This window comes from Lepisosteus oculatus, chromosome 11 (genome assembly GCF_040954835.1).
Source record: "Lepisosteus oculatus isolate fLepOcu1 chromosome 11, fLepOcu1.hap2, whole genome shotgun sequence".
Classification (NCBI taxonomy): domain Eukaryota; kingdom Metazoa; phylum Chordata; class Actinopteri; order Semionotiformes; family Lepisosteidae; genus Lepisosteus; species Lepisosteus oculatus.
Genome location: NC_090706.1, coordinates 16,053,841 through 16,078,404, shown reverse-complemented (window position 1 = coordinate 16,078,404; position 24,564 = coordinate 16,053,841). Strand labels below are relative to the sequence as shown.

General features: G+C 43.8%; 2 protein-coding genes across 5 annotated transcripts in view; one reads left to right on the top strand and one right to left on the bottom strand.

The window, feature by feature from the left end:
* dock6 (dedicator of cytokinesis 6) overlaps positions 1–24,564 on the top strand; it is a 70,226-nt gene that overhangs the window by 5,005 nt on the left and 40,657 nt on the right. For all 4 annotated transcript variants that reach the window (XM_069195803.1, XM_069195802.1, XM_069195801.1 and 1 more), the window contains exons 5-17: positions 9,842–9,929; positions 11,858–12,033; positions 12,490–12,558; positions 12,914–13,043; positions 13,533–13,745; positions 13,931–14,016; positions 14,939–15,005; positions 15,887–16,036; positions 16,532–16,612; positions 17,680–17,836; positions 18,141–18,265; positions 20,060–20,153; positions 20,384–20,546. In XM_069195803.1, the coding sequence (XP_069051904.1) occupies positions 9,842–9,929; positions 11,858–12,033; positions 12,490–12,558; positions 12,914–13,043; positions 13,533–13,745; positions 13,931–14,016; positions 14,939–15,005; positions 15,887–16,036; positions 16,532–16,612; positions 17,680–17,836; positions 18,141–18,265; positions 20,060–20,153; positions 20,384–20,546 (1,599 nt within the window). The remainder of the gene's footprint in view (positions 1–9,841; positions 9,930–11,857; positions 12,034–12,489; positions 12,559–12,913; positions 13,044–13,532; positions 13,746–13,930; positions 14,017–14,938; positions 15,006–15,886; positions 16,037–16,531; positions 16,613–17,679; positions 17,837–18,140; positions 18,266–20,059; positions 20,154–20,383; positions 20,547–24,564) is intronic.
* On the bottom strand, positions 21,258–24,179 carry angptl8 (angiopoietin like 8). The gene is made up of 5 exons (XM_015349127.2): positions 24,097–24,179; positions 23,384–23,735; positions 23,046–23,207; positions 22,426–22,536; positions 21,258–22,168 (listed from the first exon to the last, which is right to left on the bottom strand). The coding sequence occupies exons 2-5, from the start codon at positions 23,711–23,713 to the stop codon at positions 22,157–22,159; spliced, it is 615 nt and encodes a 204-aa protein (XP_015204613.2). The 5' UTR covers positions 23,714–23,735; positions 24,097–24,179; the 3' UTR covers positions 21,258–22,156.

Genomic DNA, 24,564 nt, shown 5'->3' with positions numbered 1-24,564 from the left:
ATTTATACAATGTGTTCTACACTAGAGATACTGCTGAGGGCTTGGAAACGCACCAAATCCTCGCTTCAGAATGCCAGCATTCTGGTTTTAACTTTCAAATATTGAAGCTGCTCATCCATAATTAAGTTTGTTTGGCAGAAGCCATGGATAGTATTGTCCTTACAGTAAACTTGAGCACTTATTGCTGTAGTAGGTGTCAGGATTGCAGTCTTTTTATTTCTTGCATTATAAAGCCATTATATCTTTATCATTATATTGTTCTGAAGTCAGGATGTTTCAGACTCGCAATACCAGAAGGTGGCAGGGGGACTGTTGGTGAGCATGACTGGCTAATCCTGTTAGGATTGTGTCAGGAGGCCTGCTTCTGCCATGTGCAAAGACACACACTCTTTCTGCTGGGATTACCATGCTTACCCTCGGTTGGCGTAGGAATGCTTGGCCACTTTCAGGAAGGAATGGCAGAGTGAAGGAGTCATGGGGCCACGTTGTGTAAGGAGTGTAAATACCTGTGATGTGTGACAAGACATTTCTTTCATTCTGATGTTATTTCTTTCTACAGTAAATTTCAGCTGTCAGCCAAAATTATAATCATAGCAGACGGGGAGAATCTGAAACCTTTCTGGATATTAACAGGGCACCCTGGCAAAGAAATTAATTGTTTAGAGTGGACATGAGTGATACGCACCATGGCTGATTTTGAATCTCAGCTTTCAGTCAGTACGTGCTGCAGGAGGTGGCTCAACAGATGGTTTTTTTGCATGATCCTGGCAACCGGTGAAGTTCCTCTCGTTTCCGGCTCCATTGTGTCAGCTGAAGTGCAGGAAAGGGTGGGAAGGTGCAGCCCATTTCCTGATTCTCCAAAGCTCTGTGCAGAAATTGGCTTTCCTGTGCGCAGCTGAGGAATGGGGCTCAGAAGACATGCACTTGCCTGACCTAGCTACACTGAGACCACTACAGTGTCCTTATCCCACAGAAACTGCGCTCTGATCGTTTCTGTGGGTCTACCTAGTGATGGATTAGCTAGAAATCTCTTCTGGTGGATTTTTAAAAGCATGGGAAACTAGTTGCCGAACTGCACAAGTCAATTACCTGAGTTTGAGATCTTTTAGGCATCCCTAACTGTAGTAGTCCAGAAATGAGTTACTCCTGACTTTGTTGAAGACATTTCTGGCTAAACATAAAAATAGTTGACATGCAAGGATTTTAACTGTGTCCAAGAAATGCACTTGACTATGTATGGAACAGTTCAGTTATGGAGTTCTCAAATCTTTCTGTAACTTGCTGGCAAACCACAGAGTTAACTGTACTAGTTACACCAGGTACTGCACACTCTCCTAATATTCCATTAATGCCCATTTTGTCTTAAGGCCTGTTCCTATCCTCTGGCTCTTGTGTTTAGGTGATGAAGGGACAGTTCAGTGTTATTTCCTGTTTGTCTACAGTTGATTACTTAGTAGATCAACCCCTCTCTGGTGTTCATGGGCTTTGTTTTCCTTTCTTATTTTCAGACTTGCATGTGGTGCTTTTTCCTGGGGATTCCCGGTGTCCCTGATGAGGTCTTACTGTGTTCTGAGCTCAACAAAAGAAGGAACAATCACAAAGTGCTTAAGTTTCATCTGCAGAGCTCCCTGTGAGCCGCATTCGGAGCTCTGGAGGAAGAAGCCTCATGTTAGGCACAGTGTTCTGTGATCAGCCTCCCCTGCCCTCCTTATCCGGGTCCCAGCATGGCTCTTTTCCTTCAGGATGTTTTCCTTCTGTCTTGTCTTTGTTAGGTTCTGTTGTCCTGTGACAGCACACCTTTGCTGTCAGGAGTACTCGATTGAAATGTCACAGAGGGAACTGAATCCCATCTGCAGTTTCACTTCTCATCTGCCTTCCTGTTGACTTAAAAGGACTTTTACATTCACGCTGAGCTTCAAAGGGTTGCAGCCATACTTTAAATTATTTCCATAACTTGAATGTGTAATGGAGTAATGTGTAAAGTTAATGAAGAGGTTAGGCTAAGACCTCTGTGTTGCTGTGTCACTACTGTAAATTTATTACTTAATTAACAATCTGTAGAACCTTGGGTTGGTAGCAGTACCTGACTGCGACAAGGGTCCCTCACTCAGTGGTGCACATTGGCAGAGCGCTCCCAGGGGTATGGTTGGCTTTAGTTAGCCGGGACACTCTAGATTTTCTCTGAACAGCAGCTCCTATGACCTGCCAGGTGCCTGCAGTGATGTCAGTAAGAGACACACCTCTCCTCCAGTGCTCACTAACCCTCCTGTCAGGTGATGGGGAGCTCACAGGGGGTCAAAGGACACATTACACTTTAGTGGGCAAGTCGGAGGACCCTTTGGGTGTGGCAGCCAAGTCTTAAAAGAATTGGCGGTTCCATAACAAAAGGTTATTTAAAAAATAATTGGAAATACCAGGTTAAAGAATGTACTGTACTTATTTTTATAGCGTTCAAAATTAAGCTGATCTTTATTTGACTATACCCTTCCTTTGAACAGTTTGTTTTTGTGAAACCTTTAATCAGGTCCAGATCTTCCTCTTCCTCCTCTTCCTACAGTGGGCTGAAATTGAGGCAGAGGCTTTGTGTCTGGGCACAAAAGCTACTTGATTTGCACTCTGAAACTTTTGCAGAGCTTTTGATTTTATATTAATAAATTCTTACATCTCTGGCTTTTCCTGACTGGTACCCTGATCATGAGATGTAAAGACATTTGAAATCAGTGCTGTGAGATATCATCATACCCTAACAATCAGAGCTGCAGTGGGTCCTGCTAAATACTACTCCAGTCCAAAAGTGTAGACCAGTGCAAAGTGTTACCCAGGAGATCTTTAATAGTACATCTTGTCTAAATATTAGCACTTTAATTGATCCCCTTGACTAATATTCTCCCTAGAAGAGTTCTGACTGAGTTTCACAGAAGCTCTGTTTCAAAGCGTCTGCTCTGCGTGCACTGTCGACCCCCAGGAGAACTGCAGCTGTCAGGCCTGTAGCTGGGAGATGCAATTCGCTTATCCCTAGTGCCATAGCAACAGTATCGCAGCCCAGACCTGAGACCGCGATTACAGCACAGAGTGAAACCGGAGAGGAAGCTCAGCTGTGGGATCGTGCCTCTGGGGTGGGGGGTCCATCACTGCACGCTTGCAGCCAGTCTGTTTTCACAGAGAGAGAAAACCTGTCAGTAAAAGATACTTCACCCTTCTTTTTCTTCTTGTAAATCTCTCAGGGGTGCAGAAAGAAGATGACAGCTGTTTTCCTTTTTTTTCTTTTTGTGTAGCAACTGGTTCAGAATGTTAACACCAGAAGCTTCATACAGTCACAACCTTTCTACTGCGTTGGTACTGTTTGTACAATAGCCCTGCGGGTTGGCAAACCTGAAGTGGATCAAATTGTTGTGCAGTGGGAATCTAATCTTTTGCTCTCAGTTCCACGCCTCATTGTGTAGCCTCCCTAGCCTCTGGTTAGTCTGTTGTGGTGCCAGAATTGTTTATTTTAAATATATTTCCAGAGTTGGGAAGCCATGATGACAGATGCTGGTGATCAGCCAAGGAGAAGGGTTTAATAGCGAAGGTGCTGTGGAGTGCTGAACTGGGCAGCCGTTGGAGACAGGTGCTCAGTGTTACTCATCCTCTTACAGCACTGTTTCAGGGTCCTGGTCCTGGGGGCCAGCACACCTGCTGGCCCTCATTTCACCTGGGTTTTAATTGAACTAACAGGTTGCTTGATTGGAATATTTGCAGGATTTTTTTTCTACTCAGGAATTTGAGATTTTATTTTACTACAAAAATGCACTTGTTAAAAAGCAGTGTTTAAGAGCCCACATCAGTCCAACAGTTCAAATTAACCCTGTCATTAAGTGAATCAAAGGTTTAGTTGTGGAACTGAGGCTGAATCAAACCCAGCAGGTGTGCAGGACCGGTTCTGGGAACCCTTGTCTTCCAGGATCACTGACACACAGTGACTTCACTCCTGTACCAGCAGTGCTGCTATGAATCACTTGGTGTAACTGAATTACACCTCTGGCTTAAGGGGTGGGACTGTAAGCTTTCTTTCTTCTGTGCCTTCTGTTTTATCTGTTCCTACAGGCCTTTGTTAATTGCGTTGATTTGACCTGAGCAGGGTGAGCCTATGACAGGTTAGAAAAACTCACTAAAAGAGTGTTGTCAGCAACAAAACCTGATCCAGACTGGGAGAAGAGATTTGCAACATTAAATTGATATTTGCTTTAGCTTTTCACTAGCAGTTTTGGCTGAGCCCGTTTTTTGCTGTGTTAATCCAGTCTCAAATGTAACATTACCAGTACCATTCATTTAATTTTGTGTAAATTCTGGCATTTTTGTAGCTCTTGGTCTGTTATACTTGTTTTATAGCCACCATTTAGTTTAAATACATTGCATTAGGTAAAGGTATTAATAGTAATACAATTCAAAGCAGGTCTAAAATAATCAATGCAACGGAGTCTGTCCTTCAGACATGTTTTAGCACTGGTGGTTTGTTGAGGTAAGCTGTCAACAGCTCTCTGTTGCTGTTGGCTGAAAACTAGGCCCCTCAATCTCTACAGGTGCACCTGTCGAGCAAACTATCGTCTGCCTCGAGAAAACTGTAGGCAGAACAGAGCGAGAGGGGTCGCAGGAAGAGGGGAGTGGTGCAGGGGAAGGAGAGCCTGCCTGTCTGGGGAGCCGAGCGCGGGCCTGTCGCCCCTGCAGTCAGGTGTTCAGGACACCGTGCCAGGTCAACACACGCCACAGAGATAAGGCAGGATGGCCCCTCCCGGCTGAGTCATGTGTTCATGTTCCCAGCCAGAAATGAAGTGGATTGTGCTTTAAACAGGCCAGGCTGCGAAGGAAGGGATCAGGTTTAAGGCAGCTACCTTGACTTCAACCTCCTGCTACTTCAAGTCACATTGCCTTCACAGGGGATAGTATTTCAGAGCTTCCACAGTCAAAGGATTTCAAAACTTTACTTTTTGCAAGGCTTTGTTGAGACCAGGTTCCTCAACTCGTGAGGGGAGCAGCCTGCTTTATCTTTGTAAACCTGCTCTACAGCTGGGGAGCAGGAATAAACAGGGCTTCTATTGTAAAGCACAATATGAATTGTCTGAGAGATTCTGAATGGGATTTTTACTACATTTAGAATGTTCCTCCCCACCAGAATCCAAATTCTTGCTTTATATAGATTTTAGAATGTTTTTTTATCTGATTAATTCATTTATTTGTATAGCTTTCTGAGAATTTATACAAAATTATTTTTACGGCATGTTGTTGTCAGAGTGTTATTGTTAAAATTCTCAGATACAGGACCTTCAGAAACATTTGGGTTCAGTGTTCAGTGTCAGTTTGTAAAATTCTCATGTGTTTCAGATCACCTGGTGTGGAAAAACCTGCACTACAGGGTTGTGAATTGGGAAGGTGTGCAGTCTTCCCTGTGATGTTCCTGAGTCCTGCAAAGACTTGTATTAAATAATGAGAACTGTAATATATTTTATTTTTTAATAGATTATCCTTGAACTACATACTAAAGTCATATATATATAGCTGTATAAATCACTTCAGCTACAAGCATCAGCTAAGTTAATGATCACTGTCATGTGTGCATGCAGATGATTACAAGAGAGTATGGAACTTATAGTAATTATGATAATGGTTAAGAACGCATTTTCAGTTTTTGTTTGTTTACAGTGTATGTCCTGCCTTACAGGAAATTGGACTTTCCTGTAACATTCTGTAGTTAGCGGAGTTAGACCAGTTGGTTTCTCCTGCTTTTCACAGTTTTGTCACACTCAATACTGTGTGCTCTTACGCTGCTTGGAAGATACAGGACTTGTTTTTTTTAAATCTGCAGACTGACTGAGTTGGGATTCGAACCCTTTCTTTAGCAGCCCTTGTTGTGGGTGGAGGATTTGGCCCTTTACTAATTTCAAGTTAACCTGCCCTGCTCTGACACAGAGGATACAGTGTGGGGGTCCCATTAAGATGGGGCTGTGACTGTGTGAAGGCCTGCACCCCGACTCCAGTCACTATGGAGAGGACACTGGTGACAGCACAAGCCTGAGGAAGCAGGAAGCATGTGTCCTTGATAAAGACCACTTGACCCCGTTGCTGGGGATCTGTGTTCTCTCCCCTGTATGAGGAGCCACAGGGTGCGTGACTGACAAGACCCCGTGGACGAGCCTGGGAAAGGCAAACGTGTGCAGAAAGAGGGGACTGCAAGGCTCACTCTGCTGTGTACTTTAGCTTGGTCCTTGAACAAACACCCACACTTCCATCACTGCATTTTTTTTACTTGGCTTCTGATGTGTGCATGGAGTCTCAGGCAGCGTTTTATGGTTATTTGCAGAATAATAAATTATTCAGCATACAGAATTATTTATTGCATCAAAATAGGAAGTTAAAAAGCAAAGGAGATTATAAGCATACAGCCCATCTGGCAGATTAATGGCTTCCGATCCTTGTTAGCAAGCTTTTGCCTACCTTTGTGTGAGTTTTGAACCTCCAGCAGTGCCTGAATTTCTTTGACCTTTCGAAACTTTTGTTAACATACTCTGATTTCCATAGGGATCTGGCAGAATAGACAAATGAAACCAAGCCAGATTAAAAGGAATTAAAGATGGCTCTCTACTGACATTTCCTTGAGAAAGATAGGTGAGAGGTTACTAGCTAAAGCATATTATTGGAGAGCCATAATGGATTACGAGGAAGAAATGATGTGATATGTTTTAAGATTAATCAAACCCTAAAACACCATTCTCCAATACAGACTGACCTTGCACTTCATGCAGAGCCTGACGCTTATACTAGCACATAATCTGTGGCCTATGGATTGGTGAAGCTGTGTGTGTGTGTGGAGGAGCATACATGTTAAAATAACCAGGATCTCTGTTGCCATTCTTCCTGTGCATAGTGGGTGAAGGACACTACTGTGTGTTTTTTTGGTGACGATCTCTCATGCACCACCAGCACCAGTTCCTCCAGATGTGTTTGTCTCTTCTTGTGCTGCCCTGCAGTAGACGGCTCTGACTTCCTGTGAGAACTGGGCTGCTTGCCCCCACTGCTGAGGCTGGCTGTCTCCAGAAACAGGCACTCAAGGGCAGCGTTTCCTGCTCGGCAAGGCAGCACTTTGCCACTTTGCCTTTTGGATTCAGTAATGTCAGTCTTAAGAAACCAGATCTTTAATTGTATTAAACTACCTGCGCTTGTTATGACGCAAAACACTCACAAACCTCTGCTTGGAGATTTTGGAGTCTGAGCCTGTGAAATGCACAGGGAAGGAGTAGAACAGAGCAGACCAGCAAACTGATTTAGATAAACAGTGCTGTTTAGCATGGCCGAGCTCTAAATAGTGTCTAAAATAGTGAATGTGAGTGTAGGTGCCTTCTATCTGAGCCTGGCCCTACAGAATGTTCTGTCCATCACCATATGATTAAAATAGTTTATTAAATTAATTAAAATTAGACCAATGACACAATGTCCTTCATGCATAAAGCACATAGAATATTTGTTTGGTGTGAAATACTGTGTATACATCAGAGTCCTTGCTTCCTTGGCAATGTCAGGTGACCCCAGCCCCAGTGATTAGTATGGTGTGGCTTTGCCTGCAGGCTAATGCACTATATTAGTACAGGGAATTATTTGTTACTTATTCTGTGTATATTACCCCACTCAAAAACGTACCTCTGTTTTGATCTTTCAGTGACGCTTTGGCACCCTCTGATCTTGTTATCTCTGGTGTTAGGAAGCTATAGTGATTGGTCAGAACTCTATATGAATACATTACTTTTGTACTATGAAGGGAGATGGCAGAAAATGGAGTATATAGAATACATAATGAGAGAGCTTTCAATTTGATTGTCTTTGCTCTTGTTATCTGGAGCTAAGCAGTGGGTGCCATGATTAGAAGCTTGTGTGATTGGACCTACAGTCACATCCTAACTCAATCCCTCTGTAATCAGGGCTCGGATCAGAGCTGGTGGGATCAGCCCATCCAGTGAGTGTTAACCCTTTGCTCTTCTCCTATGTCCTCTGTGGATTCTGATCACTGTACATCTTGCTTCTTTCCTGGGCTTTGAACACATGAAGTGGTGGGAGTGTGAACCTTCCGTACAGCAGGGAAACAATTCTTCCATTGTACTGTGTGCACCTGCTTTGCAAAATCAGATTTGCGAGATGGCAGGTCTGAATCACAAGTGAAGAACACAGGGCTCTGAAGTACAGTGGTTTAGACGCCCCTTGCTACTTAAAGCAACTTGAAACTTCACACATTCTCCTTTTAAAATGTTTGATGCCAGTAGGTTTATGTCAATTTTAAGTCATACCTACTGAAAACTGTTGATTGCAAGATGGGATTTGCCTGTTGTTTTCAATAAGCTATTTGTTCCAAGATGCAGAATTGACACTTTGAAACCAGAGTTATCACTGAATTATGTCCCATCTGTGCATATTTTACATATTTTATATAGGGAACAGAAGATAAATATAATATATGAAAGATTAAATATAATCCAAGGGATTCACACAGTGTATTGTTGCACTTCTAGACTAACTTTAAACATCATTGTATTTATGGATTCCAAAAGAACAATGCATGTTTTACCAGAAATTGTGGTAAGCGACACACTCATGACCTTAAAACAAATAAACACACAACAGATAGCCTGCCCGTGCCATCTGATAACTCAACAGATTTGGTGAAAAGACAGAGTTATATTTTTGGGCTCCAACTTGCATTTCATTACCATCACTGGAAAAAGTGGATGAACTGAAACTTTTGCAGTTGACACGTCTTAATAGGTTTGTTTTCAGTGATATCAGTCATTAGCCAGATTTGACAAAAATGCACAGTGGTAAACTCAGATGCATATGACACTTTGTCATTATCATGGAAACAGATTACAACTTTGTTCATGAAAATAAAAAAAAAGTACTTGTGGAAAAGAGCAAAGAAGGCTGTGTTAGCATACAGTTAACACATTTTTAATTATATTTTTGTTTTAGTCAGATCTTACAAGATCGCAATTTCGAACCATATGCAGAGTCTTTACATTATCTTACACAGGTCAGATTGGATAAAGGGAGAAACAATATCCCCCACTCAACATTGCTGTTCACCCACTCCAGGCTACCAGACAAAGGACCCCTAAACTTAAACCTGACAGCAACAATAGGAAATGTTTTTAGGAAAGGGGAACTGCCATACTGAGCTCCAGGATCCTAAAGACACAGCAGGAGGGTGGAGCTTGCAGCAGAGAAAGAAAGACCTGATGGTCCTGATCATGTAAGGTGGTGAGGTGGCTGAGAGGTTTGGCTAGAGGGCATTGATTTCTGGTTCAGATTCAAGCTCTCCCACTGACTTGAGCAAGACCTTGAACCCCAAACCCATGATGTGGGGTGGTGTTGAGATGGCAGGGCTCGATCCAGCAGAAGTAACCACTGAAGGATGCAGTTGACCAGTGTGTGCTTTCTTAGATTTGAATCTCCTAACCATCACACTGTGCCTCCCTTCAAGTAAGATTATATTGTTTTCAGGCCAACAGCAGTTGTATGGTATTTCTTGTTGGAGACTTTCTTTTGAATAAATTTGCATATTCAGATACACATGTCTTATAATAAAAAACATGTATCTGTTTCAGAGTTTCTGTAATTTGTCCAGTATGTAATAGAGTATTACAATATGTTATAGAGCCTGCAGTGTGTATAACCTGGAACAGGTCGAACCAGTATGCAGCAGGATTGTGTTTATCTTCAAGCTGTGTAGGGTTTCTTCAGTGAGGTTATCCCTGGTTCCAATGCCTGTATAATGGTGTTAGAGCAGTGGGTCAACCTCTGACACTCTCTCTCTGTTTCTCAGGACTGTGGCAGCTGAAGTTAGGAAGCAAGTGTCCCGGGAATATGGCTCCCCGCAGCTGTCCAAGAAGCGAAGTGGAACCCAGCAGTCCGTAAGTTGCTATCTCTCCATCTCTTCTGTGTGTCCTGATGACCTCGGACACATTCATGGACAATGGGATTTAGGGGTCTGCTATGCTCCCCATTCTTGGAATATGAGCTTTAGCCTTATTGTGCACAATAATGGCATGTATGGCTCATATGTGGAGCTCCGCTGTGTTGGGATCTGCTCAGTCTTGACCTGATATGGCCAGGCTTTGTGCTCAGGTGTTGAGGTAACAGTGTGTGCTCCCTGGCTTGGGCTGCACAGCGAGTGCTGAGGTGGATGTGTCAGCAGGAGTACAGCACAGCCTTGGGCAGACTGACCCCAGCACCGACATGCTTCCTATTGCCTCTGTCCTGCCCCGCCCTTCTGGTTCAAAGGAAGGTGTGATTTCAGAGAAGATTGCTGCAGGACAGGTCTGCCAGCGCCCTTATCTCCTTGTTTTTCTTCCCTCTGCTTTCTGTCTGCTGTTGTTTTTCTTTGGCAGTAGGCGGGTCTTGATTTTCCAAGCCCCCTCAGCACAGAGAACAGTCTTCCCAGCTCTTTTTCCTCTTCCAGTATATTTATCCGGAAAGAAAGGACAAAGCAGACAAGGCTGTTTTGCCTAAAAGAGTCTTTGTTCTTCATTAAATACAGGCACAAACTTTTGGATGTTTTAATCTTACACTCTTATGGTTCTCAAAAATGACCCGAATTGCACTTGCAATTTCCTGTGCTGTTTTTGTTACTTCCATAGGAAAAAATAAAGTGAAATATTCCAGTGATGTTTAAAATAGCATATTTTTTCGAACTGTATTTTACTCTCCTAGCATGCTGAATGAGATTAAATAGATAAGCAAGTAATTTTAACTCAAAGGAGACACAGAGGGGAACCGGCTCATGTGTTCTCTGGATGTTGTTACTGTACACTAGAGTTCTCAGTTAAGTAGTTAGTCTATTTATTCAATTAGAATCACCTAGAATTAAAAAGAATAATTATCAGAATTTTCTGCCCCAGCTTACTGAAAGAATTTGTTTCTTTAAAGCCAGAAAGAAGGGTGTCTGGCAAGATAGTGAATAGACAGTGTAAACTATCACTCAATCCCAATATCCACTAGAAACCACAGAGAAGCCGCAAACCACAATGCTGTTTCTCGTCTTCCCCCTTCTGTTACACCTCACACCACCAGGTTGATTTTCATCACTGATCCCCGGGGAGCAGCTGTTGACCTGCTATTGCTGCAGGCCTGGGCCAGCTGGTTTGCTGCCTGGTCTCCTGTGGGGCCTTCCACAGTGTGGGACAGGGCATTTCAGTCTCATTTCACTGGGAAATTCCACTCCAACCCCACAGGCTTGTAGTCTGCACTCACAGCTTATCCTTATCCTGACCTTACACCTTACATGTACATATTCTAGCAGCTAAGTGGACATAAACACGCAACCATTTAGTTAGAGCACTAATCACAGACCTGTGCAGGCCAGACTGCTTTATATCTCTGGCTGTGCCCTTGCCTTCTGACCCAGTTTGAGTGATTTACAGAATCCGCAACTGACTTTCAACTGTCTAAACATGCAAGAGCCGAGTGATGAGGAATACTTGTGCTATGATACCACATCAAGGACTTCAGTCTATGGAGTTAAATATACACTGAGAGAAAGTGTTTGCGAAATACATTTTTTTTCACTATTTTGACATTTTTACACTAAAGTATTACTTTAACTTAAATCAATATGTAATTGCTTATTCCAGCGAATAAATATAAGTGACCAGTCATCCACTATTCTTGCAGCTGATCTTCCCAAATGGGCAGTGTTAATAATCGTCTCAAGGAGCTAATGCCTGCTTTATTAACATCGCTTCACTGCTAAGATCAGTGGGTGAAGAACCTCCAGTGTAGCTGTAGCTGTGTCCTTGTGCTGAGAGCCGGGTGAGTCAGTGCGTGTGTGTGTGTCACTCAGGTGCCTCTCACTGAGGTGGTGGAGCCGGTGGATTTCGAGGACTATGTCAACACCCACCCCCCGGCGGCCGAGCCCGGACTGCTGAGGGAGCTCGTCGACTTCCCTGCCGACGACCTGGAGCTGGTCCTGGAGGAGCGGGAATGTCGCACCCTGGAGCCTGGTCTGCCTGAGGATGAGTGAGTGACCCACAGCGCCTCAGAGCCTTGTCGTATTAGTAGTGCGAGCAGAGATCTCTGCTTCTCCCTGTGTCTTATGTCTGTGATTTAAACATAAATGACAGGCTCCTACAAGACCTACAATACATTACGCTTTCAGCTATCGTGTTTCTTCCTGCTCTGTTTCATGGTTGGTGTTATGCCAACATTTTTTCAAGGTTGCCTGCTTTGTAATCTTAGGTTTGGTTGTCCCTAGTCCTGGACAGCAGTCTTTCATCTAAGCTCTTTGTAACGGTTTTAAGATCAATTATTGCTGATTTTTTTTTTAACACCTAAAATTACAAAGGAGTTTTTGTTTGTTCTGCGTACTGTACAGAATGCTTTATAAAGCGTTGTGTGGTGGGCATTATGTGCCCGTCTGCACACCTGTAGCACAGCACTGGTGTTTAACAGTGGTTTTGGTTGCTGTTTGCGTAGTGCCTTGGACCCTCGTGTCAGGGATGCTCTGGGTGTCTACACAGATGACTGGCTCATCATCCAGAGGAAGTAAGTAACCAAGCCTTCAGTTTCTCTTTTTAAATCATGATGTTGGGGCTGTTTTGTTATAGGTCTTGCATTTTAAGGTAAAAAATTAAAAATATGAACATTCACCAGATGAGTACCAATAAAATGGCTTCATTGGTATATTCCAATGGTATATGTTCAGGTTTTAGAGGAAAATTAGTGTTAGAGGGGGAATGCTCTGGTTTGGGTGTCTGCTTAGTTGGCATAGTAATGCATTAAACCCCCTCAAAAGAACATTTTCTTTTCTAGTGCTGTTTGAGAAGTGGCTTGAATTGTTTAAATGCATGCTCTTTGAAAACCAGGGTTGGCATTGTCTTAGAGCCTATCTGTCGCACAGGTACCAGCGGTTCAGTACCATCTATAGCGCCATCACTGCGGAGAAGCTGAGAGAGAGGCAGAGAGGCCTGTCCAAGCAGATCTTCGAGCTCGACGATGCAGCAGAGGATCGCAGCAGCCAGGATGACCAGGTAACTGACCTGACCTTACCTGTGGCCATGGTCGGGACTGTGTGAGAGTGGCACGCTTCGAGCAGTGAGTTCTCCTAAAGCTCTATTGTCTCAAAACAACATTCCAATAATAATGGAATAATTAGTGGAAATTGTTTAAAAATCATTTCTCAAAGAAGACAAAAAGTTTAATTAGAGGATGTTAGTTTTTTGGGTAAGTAAGTTGGTGTGTTTGAAAGGACTTCTAAGTTGAGTTGAATGTGAGGGGAGGAGGACACGCTCTGAAACATCACTTCTCTATAGAGCGATCCACTGTGTGAGGACTTGACTTCTACATGCCACTTTCATTCTACACGCCAGTTAAACGTGCTAACATCTGAAAACTCTCGTTCTTGCTGGTGTGTCTACACACTAATCCAGTTGTCCTCCCATCTCTCCTGTTATGTGCGTCTGCCCCTGTGTGTGTGCGCCACCCTGCCCGCTTTCCTCCTGTCTACACGTGTTCTTCAGGAGGATCTCAAGCGCCGCTCGGTGTCTCTGGATGACACTCCGCGGGGCAGCTGGGCCTCTAGTATCTTTGACCTGAAGAACTCGGCACCGGACTGCCTGCTGCCCTCCCTGCTGGAGCGCAACGCCCCCGAGGAGATAGACAACCGGAATGCAGAGAAGAGGAGGGAAGGCCGGCACCCCGACCTGCTAGGGCTCTTCCCTGCTCCTGACGAGGTCAGTGCTGCCCAGCACCGCATGCCTTTCACAGCCTGCAGTCCATCTAATCTGTCCATGTGTGACCCCACGCTCATGGACACAACAGGCCAGCCATTCATTCATCTGTGTGAACAGGGTTGATCTGTGTGATGGCTGTGCTCCGTGGCTCGGCAGTCTGACAGTCTCTTGCGTTGTGTTGACAGGACGAGGCCGTGGAACGCTGCACCATTCCGGAAGTCCCCAAGGAGCACTTTGGACAGAGGATCATGGTCAAGTGCTTGTCCCTGAAGTGAGTGCTTGAGAGGACACTGGGAACGAGCATACATAGAACACATCTGTTGTCTCAAACATTTACCTATGGGCTGATCTGGCTACTTTTTAAAATAGGACTTGTTTTTGCAACAGAAATAAATGTTTAAACAGCCTGCTGGTGTTTTTGGAATAACATTGTGACCAATACTTGGTGCGACACACAAGGATGTTGTGTGAAGAGGGGGAAGCCAGTGTAAGTATTTTAAGAGTGTGGCCCACTGCCAGGTTCTCAGTCAGTGGAGTTGCACCACATGCAATCAAGAAACACCCTAGATCCCTCCAGTGATATGAAACTGGTTTGCTGCAGGAAGTTAGACAAAAGTCCTTTCTGGGCCGTGCAGAAAGGAAAGTGAAGGGAGTAAGGTGAGCTCGCTGTTTGTTGTTGGAGATTTTGTGGATGAAACCCCGATGCTGTGAGAACAGAGAATTCATTCCTAGAAGTTCCCAAGTTCTGTCACATTTTTGGCCATTTATACCTTGTGTGAGTTCCAGAATACAAATTGTACACACTTTTGTTTGCTTTAATTTTAATGGTAGCAATATAACTGTAGATTGTAGTTAAATTCCCTGGAGATGGAATCTGAGAACCCTTCACTTCTGTATCGGCAGCTTTGGATACTCGAAGGGTCTTTCTCAATAATAAAAATAGTACAGTTGTCCATTCAGATATCACCCCCTTGACAGTGCTGCTCCCATTCATCTCTAGTGCCAGCGCCTGTCAGACTTGGCTAGATGTGGAGCTTTGAGAAAGGCCATGTGGAACTTCTGGAGGAGGGCTAGTCCTGGGTTACTTTCGTATTTCCACAGCATTAGAAGATGAAGCTTGACTCCATCTGTTGGAAAAGGATGATTAGGAATTTCAGTAGTAATGCTGATGATGTTTGCTTGTTTATTTTCAGGTTTGAAATCGAGATTGAGCCAATCTTTGGGGTTCTGGCCCTGTATGACGTGAAGGAAAAGAAAAAGGTGACTTGGCAGTTTTCCAAACGGGCAACGCTGCCTCAAGCCCTCATTCAGTTATTGCCTGGGTTGTGCTTTTTCTGGGGTCATTACTGATGGACCTGACTCTTCAATCTGACTAGGAGCAGCAGGCGTTTGTTCTGATTTCATCAACACAACAAGTGGTTCACCTTCTATAACTTAAGAGGATCACAAACGAGAGGAGGGTGTTGATCCTGTCATGTTTGTTTGGCTTCTGGAAATTAATCGATCCTAGGATCTCACCCAGCCATTTCCTAATTCCAGAATCAGCTTCATAACAGAGCTGCACATTTTTTTCCAGACCTCTACAGTCCTTGGTCTGAATTGCCTCTTGTTGTTTAACCCTAAATGCACTAACTCCTGTTAGATTCCTCTCATGTCCCTAGTTTCACTAACTCTGTCCCTTGTTTTACTCTCTCAGTGGCCTTTGAGGATTTTCAAATGCTTGTCAGGTTCCCCAACATCCCTGTCTGTAACTGAAGAGATGAAACAAAATTGATTCTGTATTTTGCTGGTTGGTCCTTGTCTAATTCAGGACATTTTTGTTCAAATAGTTGAAACACCCTGATAGCTGTGATACAGGAGGAGTGGTACTGTATATGAACTCTCACTCCTTCAGTCGTTCTTGACTCACCAACACCAACCCAGTTTGAATGACAGTAGAGTTTCTAGTGACAGAAAGAGTCGGGTTGTATTTGTGTGCGATTCTAAGTCCTGTGATGTGGGAACGTGAAGGGGTAAGAGTAAGGCAAACTAGCCAGAAGCCTTGCTGAAGCGGGCTGTGGGACTCTCCGAGGAATACCTGGCTAAGATCCTTGCATGGCAGTTGGCCTTATGTTGTTTGTAACGTCTGCCTCTTACCCCAGATCTCGGAGAATTTCTACTTCGACCTGAACTCGGACCAGATGAAGGGCATGCTGCGGCCCCACACTCCCCACGTAGCCATCTCCACGCTGACGCGCTCTGCCATCTTCTCCATCACCTACCCCTCGCCCGACATCTTCCTCGTCATCAAGGTGGAGCTGCAGGGGGCACAGGGGTGGAGAGGGCAGACAAGGAGGCAATAGCTCATGCTTGGGTTGAATTTGCATCATTTACCCCTCATGCAGAATGGCTGCAGGGACTTCCGTAGAGGGAGGGTTTTGAAATTAATAGTAGATTTTGAGTAACATGCTATGTTTTTCCTGAGCAAGGGTACTTTTATTGGGTGTTTTTTGTGATCTAAGGATCTGTGCGACAGTGGTACAGTTACCATAGCAATTCCTGTTTTTGTTGACACAGGAAAAGAAATAGTAGTTTTTGGCTTTTAATAGGGTCTAAAAACCTTCTGTATGTTAAAACTTCCTTGAGTACTTTATAAAGATTATAGTGCATCCCTTAGAGTGTAATTCAATTCAGTTTGCTTTTGTATCACTTTAAATTTTGATTGACTGTAAAGGGGCTTGTCTACCCAAACAAGTGAGGAGCCCATTTGTAACCTTTGCTATATCTTTGTGTTGCTGTGTTCTTAGCTAGAGAAGGTGCTCCAACAGGGAGATATTGGGGAGTGCTGTGAGCCCTACATGGTCATGAAGGAGTCCGATTCAGCCAAGGTAGGAACACTGCCATCTGGTGGTCTATCTAGGAGCTGCAGGATCAGTGATTGGATTAATGTCTGGCCATACAAATTAACAATTTCCCATGCAAAACTTTGCCAAAGCCACTTTTTTAACAGACAAGTAATTTTGTAAAACAGGGGTTAAAATGAGTTAGAACAGGGAATTTACTAACTACTGTCTTTTGAGAAAATATTTACAGTCAAATGCATCATCTTTTTGTAATATGTAATTATTATTTATTTATAACCAGGACTCTCTCTGATGTGACTGTAGCTCTTCTCAGACATTTCCTTATAAAATATTGTACTGTATCATCCAGATACTATGTGGCTCACCCCCCTGTTTTTGAAGGTGGAACAGTCCACTCCCAAAAAAGCCAATGTGAATTTGAGTTTCCTTTTGCTATGTTAAGTGTGAGATCTGGCTGTTTAGTTTGTGATCATTTTTATTTCATGATTGTGATTTTTAAAGCACTGTCAGTACCAAAACCTAAGTGCTGTAAGGTCATTAATACGTGATTGTTTGACTAAAATTACATAGTCTTTTAAGTTAATTATTACACATAAACACATGTTGAGGATCTGTTGTACTGTCACATGTTTCAATAGTGTGGCTTTAATGAATGGATTTAATGAATGGACTTACCAAGTTATCTAAAGGGTATTGTGACCATTACATTATTTTCTCTATTCTGCTGTTGTAAGTACTTGACGGGCCTCTCCCAGCACTTGTTTTGTGCTGAAGAAAGCAGGGCAAAATGAGTTTATGATGGCAGTTAGTTTTCATCATTTAATTTTCTCTTTTTCACTACCCTGCAATTAGTTAATGCGCTGGGTAGGCCTGTTCTAGCTTTTCTTTTAAAACAAGCCTTCCAGGCTCTGGGATGAAGAACTAAATCCTGTTTATCTCTCTGTCTCTCCCCCTTTCTGTCTTCCTCTCGCCTCTTTCTCTCCCCCTGCCATGACTCTCCTTTCACTCTCCCTGTTTTTCTGTCCCCCATCCTGTCCTTTCTCCATTCTTCTGCTTCCCTTCTCTCTGCTGTCCCCTCTTTTCTCTCCTAGCACAAAGAGAAGCTCGAGAAGCTGCGCGGCCAGGCGGAGCAGTACTGTGCTCGGCTCGGGAGATACCGTATGCCTTTTGCTTGGACCGCCATTCACCTGATGAACATTGTCAGCAGCGTGGGCGGCCTGGACCGCGGGGACTCGGACTCTGACAGCGGTACAGTGGACAGAGACATGGACAGAAACAAATGACTTTACTGAGAACAGTCCACGCTGAATAGCTTATCGTCTGTGTGTGTGGCAAGTCTATGCGGAGAGCAGTGATTGGATCATAGAGCACAGTGGTGAAGGAATGCAGGGTGCGGTTGCAGAGCCTGTCCTGTAGGTGTCATTGTCTACACAAGGCTGGAGTCTAAACCAGAGGATATGACTTGTTCAAGTCCAGAGACTGATTCTTCCCCTTTCTTTTTTGTAATGATCAGTTTCTTGACGAAAGATATTTCGGATTCTTCCTTTTGCAGAACGGAAGGGGACTTGGAATGAGCGGAAGAAAAAGACATTTGAGCGAATGAGTATGGGCGAGGAGATGTGCAACTTTACTAACTTCCGGCCTGCCACACTCACCGTCACCAACTTCTTCAAACAGGCAAGTGTGGAGGCAGCTGTGGAGGTTTTATTTCATTGCAGGGTCAGCAGGACCTGTTCCTGCTGAGAACTGAACATTGATCATTCATGTTGTATTTATGAGCACTGATGATGGTAGGGGACTATGGAGATGTCATTTCTGTTAACTTTGTGCTTTGTGTCCACTTCAGCAATTTCTTTCAGACTCTAAAAGGAGAATTTTCTGCTTTTTTTGCATTAAGCACTTTGGAGGCTATGTGGACAGCTGCTGTGTTTTGCCTTAGATCCAGTGATTGTGTTGGTGTAAAAACGGTGAGGATTGGAACCTCTAGGTGTCACTTCCACGGCAGTCCATCCCCCCGATTTCTGCACCAGCTGTTGTAGCTGACGTCGCAAGGGCCCTAGAAAATGTCTTGAAGGTGAAGGCCCATGCTGTTTGTATTGGGCCACCACAGCAGTCCGTGTCCGTGACCCCTGTTTAGTGGCTGATTGCTATGTGTTGTTGAGGGCGGTTGACTGTGCAGGGCAGCTCTCAATGCCAGGGACATCTAATACTTTGCCAATAGAGTTGCCTGTGTGCTGTAGCTCCCTCACTCTCGCACAGTGAACCTTGCTGGGTCAGACATGTTGCATCAAAGAGGCAGACAGGGTGATGCAAGTTTGCTGTGGTACTCGAGGGCACCAGTCTGAGCCAGCTAAGCACACCCTACCAGCAAAATATATTTTTTTAATTATGAGAAATATAACTGCTTAATTAAATCTGACTCAAAGTAAGAACTAATAATTCTATTAATGGGTTTCCACAATAAATCTTGGCCATGTCAAATTCTGCCTACCATTGAGAATGTGCTGCCATATGGACGTACCATGAATTATGAGCACATGATTGAAGCCAGCAATGGAAAATAAACAGACAGGGACTCCTCTCATCAATGTACTGTACTGACCTTGGGTCAATCCCAGCAACCTCCCTATCTGCTATAGGAACATGACCGCATTGCCCAACAGCAGCACATTACAGAAGCACGTTTCAGAAGTCTTATTAGTTTGTTTCAGATATTTCACAATGTTAATGTTTACCTGTTACAAGGATCTGCCTGGTAAGTGAGAGTTGTTGCTCAAACCCCCGCAAGGACTGTTCATACAGAGCTGTTTAGAACTTGCTAGCTCTCACACAAGAGTAGCACTTCTTCCTTCCGGACCTCTTGCTCTTCCTATAGTTCTGATTGGATGTTAAGCAAAGAAGTAATTTTTTTAAATAACATTTTGCTGTTCTAAAGTAGCCTCACTTTTCCGCTTTGGAATTAGTAACCAAAACTGTATAAAAACTGGCCTTAATACCAAAAGATTCACAAAAGATATTTGTGAAAAATTAAACAAGCAAGTAGATCACACCTTTTCTGCAGTTGCTGATCTGCGTTGTCACATTGGGAGCAAGATCTGGGTTTAAATGCACTTGCAGACACTGTTCAAATTGTCCTAAGACTGTATTACCCTTGTTTCATCAAGGTGATCACTTGATGCAGTTGCATTTCAGTCAGCTGCCATCCACTCAGCTCACTCAACAGTTTGAAGAGGTGAATATGGCTGAACGCAATCTTAAAATCATTTGAACTGTGTTTGCAAATATAGCTGATCCCTTGTCAGAAGCCATGAAACAGATCCTGAAACAAGCCTGTGAACTCTGTTGAAACGACCCAGTGTTCTCTTTGGGTTTCTGAAAAGTGAAAAACAAATCTCCTTTCGCTGTGGCAGAACGTACCTTGTGTTTGCAGACTAGGAAAGTGCTGTGAAGGCAGGTGTGTCTGTGTTTCAGGAGGGTGATCGCCTGAGTGACGAGGACCTCTACAAGTTCCTTGCTGACATGCGAAGACCCTCCTCATTGCTGCGCAGACTGCGGCCCGTCACAGGTGAGCGATGGGAACAACTCCTACATACTGAACAAATGCTAAGCGCCTTTGCTGGCGTAGTTTCTTTTTCCTCTGTCAGTGTGAGTCAGAGCTCTTATTCAGATGGGTTTTCAATGAGAATGTGAGATACAGTAGGAGACCATAGAAGGCTAGCCAGCCCTGCTTGCTCACAGAGTGTCTAGCAGGTTGATGCTAAGCAGTGATTGTACTGTCCTGACCACCCTCCTCAGCCCAGCTGAAGATTGACATCTCCCCCGCTCCGGACAGTCCACACTACTGCCTGTCACCCGAGCTGCTGCACGTCAAGCCCTACCCAGACCTGCGTGTCCGGCCCACCAAGGAGGTGCTGGAGTTCCCTGCCCGCTACATCTACATCCCGTACACCACATACAGGTGTGTGCCCCTCACTCAGTCTGTCTTCGACCGCCTTTGCCTTTCAGGAAGTCCTGCAGAAGGACTTAGCCAGAACACTGACTGCAGTCTCCATTCCCTCGACTGTGGCAGGAGATTTCTTCTCCAATTGTTGGCAGGCTTGAGACTGGAGTCAGAGGCCTTATCTGGAAGAACAAAAACCTGACATGGGACGTATGTCAGTGCTTTACGAGTTAATGGCTGGATTACCTGATGTTGCCATGATGTTAGAACCCCAGCTTTTATTGTAGTCTCTTTTGTTAAGAGCAGATCAGTTTCTGATAATTGCCACAGTTTACTAATATTTTAATGCCAAAAATACAAGTTTACTAATATTTTGTTCTTAATTTCAGTGATATAATACAAATTTTACAGATACATTTACTGCAGGTTCATATAATACATACAATAATGTAAAGGATAAATCTGTAATATAAAGAGATGCTGAATAGTCCAGGACTCTTTTAAGGTGATTTCAAACTGGGATTTTAAATTTGTGTTTTTTCCAGTAGTATGTGAATTGAGGTGTGCTACCCCTCAGATTGGTATTCTTGTGAAGCATAGTATACATAAAAGATTTTTAAATCTTAATTGAAATTGACGTTTGTTTTTAAATAACACAGGCAAGCAAATTGCACAGTTATTCTACACGTTGAACACTGCTGACCCAGTTAGTGAAAAGTCAGTGTGGAATAGGTTTCATAATTGTAAACTTTATTTTACACAACATCTTTAATCATCTTGAAGCACATTACAATGTATAAAAAGAACACATCACAATAAAAATAAAATTTTACAAATGCCGCATGTAAAAACAGAAGATAATCACTACAAAACCGTCCTGAAAAGGTTTTCGGCTACATATATATAAATGGTTGACAAGTCTCTTAATTCAGGGTGGTGTTCCAGAGTTTTGAAGTATAATTTCAGAACATAAGCACAGCAGCAAATGAGACCAATTGACTCATCTAATCTGTTTGATAGTTATTTAGTAATTGATTTCAGGATCTCATCCATCTGTTTCCTGAAAGAAGCCTGGCTTGGCTTCTACAGCATGGCTGTGTAGCTTGTTCAGACTCCCACAACCCAATTGCCTGCAAATCTAAATTGTCTGCACTCATCCAATTTGTCTGAATACAGGAATGGGACCACTGCAGAAAAGACATGTAGTGTGGATAGGGAACCTGGAGTGCTATCTTTTTCATAGAGTTAATTTACAGGCTTGCCCAGAAAATTCTAAATTTCTCCCATGCCTTGAAAACAAAATAAAACAAAAAATCCTCTGCTTCATTCCACTACAGATGTCACGGCTCCTGCATTAAAAAGTTACTGAAGATTAGCCTGTCTAATTCCGTGAGATTCCATAAGAAAGTTTGTGAACAAAGCTGGATCCTTCGGTTGGCCACGCACCAAGCTTTAATATGGGTCATGCTGAGTGCCTTTCATGAGTGTTCAATTCCATTGCTCCCAGCTCATTGTTCAGCGTTGATAGATCTCCAGCCTGTAAGGAGCGCATGTAGCTTAGAATGGTCCTGGGGTCCTTGCTGGGTGGCCATCAAGAAATTGTAAGTTGCAGATGTACCATGACTCACTCAAGAGTCAATCTGAAAGAAAAGGCCTCTCTTAACACTTTACTTAAGCCTACTCGAGTATAATGCCCTGTTCTGTACAGTAAATCAGTACCCTACTCTCATCATTGTAAATGAGAATTTACACACAGTTGAGTTTTGTGACTAAATCTAGGATTAAATCACAAATAAATACTTTACTTTTACAGCTCAGAAATAACCAAGATCAAATATTAAAATAATTAAAGAGAATCGTCTGAATTGTTTCTCTCAGTTGCACTGCTATACTGTACCAGGCGCTGCAGTTGCATCAGCTGTCTGCTCTGCTCTTCCACCTGTTGCCTCTGTCTCTGCACCAGGACTGCGAGGGTCCTCAGAACTTTGTAATGTCTCTCGCTCAGCTCCTGCACCCCAGAACACAGACAGATGCCAATTAGAGAGCAGGACTGCAGGAGAGGCCTCGGTAAAGTCAGTATGGAGAACAGTTATGTCCGCATGTCTCGTGATTGAGGGAATGTCTTTCTGATCTGAAGCTGCTAATCTTCCTTCAGTTAAAATAACTAGGAAAAAAACATGTATGATAGCTTAATTGGAATTTTCAGAATAGTTCATATATAAAGTACTGCTAACGTCCTTAATTGTTCTTCTTTTTATCATAGCATGTATCCCAGAACTCGTAAAACAAACAGTTTTACTACAATACTGAAGCAATACTTTAGTGGCTCGATACCCAGCATACCACCAATCAGACACAAACACCCCAGTGCCCTGTCACGTGGTCTTTTGAAAGACAGCTGTGTATACACCGTGGGTGCCCTGCTTCTTGGTTTTAAGTTCACAGAGCCCTGTATTATTTGCAACTTTTGTTGGAATCTGCTGAGAGAGGCCCTAAAGAACAGGTGGCTGCGCTTACCTTGAGGACAGAGATCTGCACCTGCGCTGAGCTCTTCTCCATGGTGCTCACGCTCTTCTCCGCACTGCTCACCTGCTTCTGCAGGGACTCCTGGTGCTCCAGCACCTTCTCAAACAGCTTTTTAATACCCCTGGCTTGGCGCTGCAGCTCGGCGTCCTCCACCTGCATGCCACATGGTGACACTGCAAATCAGTGCTGATGGCCTTCCGCCAATCTTCGGGCACCGTTCAGATGCAAGAACTGACCAGAATGTCTTCAGCTAATACACAGTATTCAGATTTAGTCAAAATAAGCGCTAAAATCTTGGATGCTGGTAGGATAGTGAGGTCATATCTCACCTGCAGCTGCCTGACAGCTGTCTTCACTTGTTCTTCCGCTGTCTTGGCGTCTACCATTTCCCTTCCCAGCAGGCCTAGCTTCTCCTCCTTTGAATCCAGGCGGTGGGATATACGGGCAAATTTGTCATTGGTGCTGTGGTACATCTCGTGTAGTGCCTGGCTGAACTGCAGCACCCCGTACATCAAGACGTTGACGTCGTCCACTGAAGCCACCCTCTGGTGTTTGCCAGGTGGCTGCCCGTCATCCAGCAGGTCTTGGGTGGGCACGGGCAGTCCTGGACCCCATGTTGCCAGCAGAACCCCGCAAAGCAAGACCAGGGAGCCCTTCATTTCGAGAAGCAGCCAACCAATCCTAATGACACCCAGCACAGAAAACCCAACCTTAGGGCCAACTAATTGAAATGCATGAAATCACCTATCAAATCTAGAACTCAAAGCTCTGAGTTTTATTCTTCCAATCCAGAGCAACCCTGAAATGTTATCTTTGTGCAACCTTATATCTCACTGTAAATGATAATGTATACATTTTAACTTATATAATATAAGAAATCCCTTTGTCCAAGTAAAGCAATGAAATAGAGGCATGTAACTTGTATGCTAGACTAAACCTTCATCCATGACTGCTGTCAACAATGGTAAGTATTCTAAAGGCTGCAAAGTGATATCTTTTGTGTTTTGGCCCTGTACTGTGTTATCACTTGCTTCAAACCTACCTACTCCCTCACTTCTGGTACTCCTGTGGCTGTGCTGATGGGTGTGCACAAAGGTGCTGTCAGCTGGCGTGCTCAGAGCAGGGATCGCAGGTTTTCTCTTATAGTTCAGCCAGCTGGGTGTGCTCATCACAAAAAGGTTTTTGAGAGGCTGTTTTAGATGCCCACCCCCCGGTGCAACTATTTTTTTTCAAACATCACCTCATTAAGTAGCAATCATTAACCTTCCAGTGCCTGTCCTGTGTTTGCCATGACCGAATATAACTTGCAGAGCCTTCCTGCACTGGCCTTGACATCCAGGGAGCAGAGCAGACAGGGGCTGGTAAACGGCACTGCTGCAATCTCTTTTGCGAAACAGCCCTTCTGTGTCCAAGATGGTGCTTCAGTTTTCACCTGTGTGACCAGAGGTTGGCAGTACACTGGATCGTGGAGCTTCTCTGGGTTCTTCCAGCCACTAAAGCAATCATAGAA

What these genes read in the sequence shown, in the direction of transcription:
- angptl8 (XM_015349127.2), bottom strand. Translation starts at nt 23,713, where the DNA reads ATGAAGGGCTCCCTGGTCTTGCTTTGCGGGGTTCTGCTGGCAACATGG. An exon ending in CAGCTGTCAGGCAGCTGCAG is followed by an intron (nt 23,208 to 23,383) that starts GTGAGATATGAC and finishes TGTGGCATGCAG; the next exon opens with GTGGAGGACGCCGAGCTGCA. An exon ending in TGCAGATCTCTGTCCTCAAG is followed by an intron (nt 22,537 to 23,045) that starts GTAAGCGCAGCC and finishes TCTGGGGTGCAG; the next exon opens with GAGCTGAGCGAGAGACATTA.